The 1,627-nt window shown below is 40.4% G+C and overlaps 1 protein-coding gene across 1 annotated transcript; it reads left to right on the plus strand.

The window, feature by feature from the left end:
* Positions 1 to 390: 390 nt before the first annotated feature.
* Positions 391 to 975, plus strand: LOC101622091 (interferon omega-2-like). Its single transcript, XM_004678017.1, has one exon. It carries the CDS (start codon positions 391 to 393, stop codon positions 973 to 975), a length of 585 nt encoding a protein of 194 aa, XP_004678074.1.
* Positions 976 to 1,627: the final 652 nt, after the last annotated feature.

The raw sequence follows: 1,627 nt of genomic DNA on the forward strand, positions 1-1,627 counted from the left end.
TGTCAAACTTTGTTTCTGACACAGAAAAGAGCAGTGTTTATTGCTTGATGGATCAATGTGAGTGGGTGAGTATTGACAACACTTCAGTCTTTAACACAAACTTGTTTCTCATTTAATTGACAAGTATCTACTTGGATTGGCACATCCAAAATCTACTAGGAAAATTACAATTTGGTTGAATAAATTAACAAATTCGACAAATGACGTTGAGATAGACAAAATGAAGATTGCACAAATGAAAGCAAAAAAAAGGGAAATGAAAAAGTAAAGAAATGTGCAGAAAATGAAATTAATTTTCCCTATTTAAAGGCCGTGCTTGGGGGAATGTTTCAGAGAACCTAGGGTTCAGCCATCCAGCCTGCACCAGACCAGCCTGCTCCTGGCTTTCCCATGGCCCTCCTGCTGTCTCTCCTGGCGGCCCTGGCAGCCTTCAGCTGTTGCCCTGGGGGCTCTCTGGGCTGTAACCTGCCTCCAGACGACGTCCCATTGAGCAGGGAGAACTTCCAGCTTCTGGATCAAATGAGAACCTCTGCTTTCTTCTGTCAGGAGGACAGAAAAAACTTCAGATTCCCTGGGGAGATGTTGCAGGGCAGCCTGTCCCAGAAGGCCCAGGCCATGTCTGTCTTGAAGGAGATGCTATGGCAGACCTTCCTCCTGTTCTGCACAGAGCAGTCCTCTGCTGCCTGGAACCAGACCCTGCTGAAAGAGCTGCAAGCTGGACTCTATAGTCAGTGGGAAGAACTGAGAGGTTGCTTGGTGGAGGAGACTGGAGAGGAAGACTCGGCTCTGAGCGTGGAGCGCCCCACCCAGGCTGTGAAGAGATACTTCACAGGAATCCGTCTCTACCTGAAAGGGAAGAAACACAGTGACTGTGCCTGGAAGGTGGTGACCGTGGAAGTCACGAGACCCTTCTCATTACCGATCTGGAAAGAAAAACTCAGCATGAAGGATGGAGACCTGGGCTCACCGAGGTGACTCTCCTGGACTAATATGTCTCGTCACCCCTGCACGTGGCTTAGGTCATTTCAAAAGGCTCTTATTTTTGCTTTAGTCACAGAATTCACTGAATTGAATTAGGAAATGTTTTTTTCTGTAGAGTTAAGCATGAATATGTTGAGAAATTCAGCTCCAGGATTATCAGTTCCTAAGGAACACCACCCTGATATTTATTTACCTACTGATTTATAGGTATTATGCTTATTTATTATTTACTTATATATTTACTTTATTTATATTTCCATTCTTTTTGTATCTTATTTATGAAATTTGAACTTATTACTTGTTCAGCACTGCATCATATTAAAATATTTAAACAAGTTTGTTTATCTCCATTTACTTAATTTGTATTAGGTTTTGTTTATTAAATTATTTTTTTAAGAAATCTTCCTGAACTATTCTTATATTCTTCTTAACAATTTTATTATTTATAATAACACAGAAGTATGGACTATAAATTTTATTTGCCATTTCATTCAATTCAGGTTTTCATTTTAAATTGAGTATCTAATGATAGATTTCATAATTATCCTTAAGAAATACATGTAAGGGAGTCTTAGGAAGATGGTGACAACTCAAGAGCTAGAATCACCTCGTTCAGACATGAAAACTGCTGCCAAAACACAGCCAA

Source organism: Condylura cristata, unplaced genomic scaffold (genome assembly GCF_000260355.1).
Source record: "Condylura cristata isolate star-nosed mole 26May11 unplaced genomic scaffold, ConCri1.0 scaffold00006, whole genome shotgun sequence".
Taxonomy (NCBI): domain Eukaryota; kingdom Metazoa; phylum Chordata; class Mammalia; order Eulipotyphla; family Talpidae; genus Condylura; species Condylura cristata.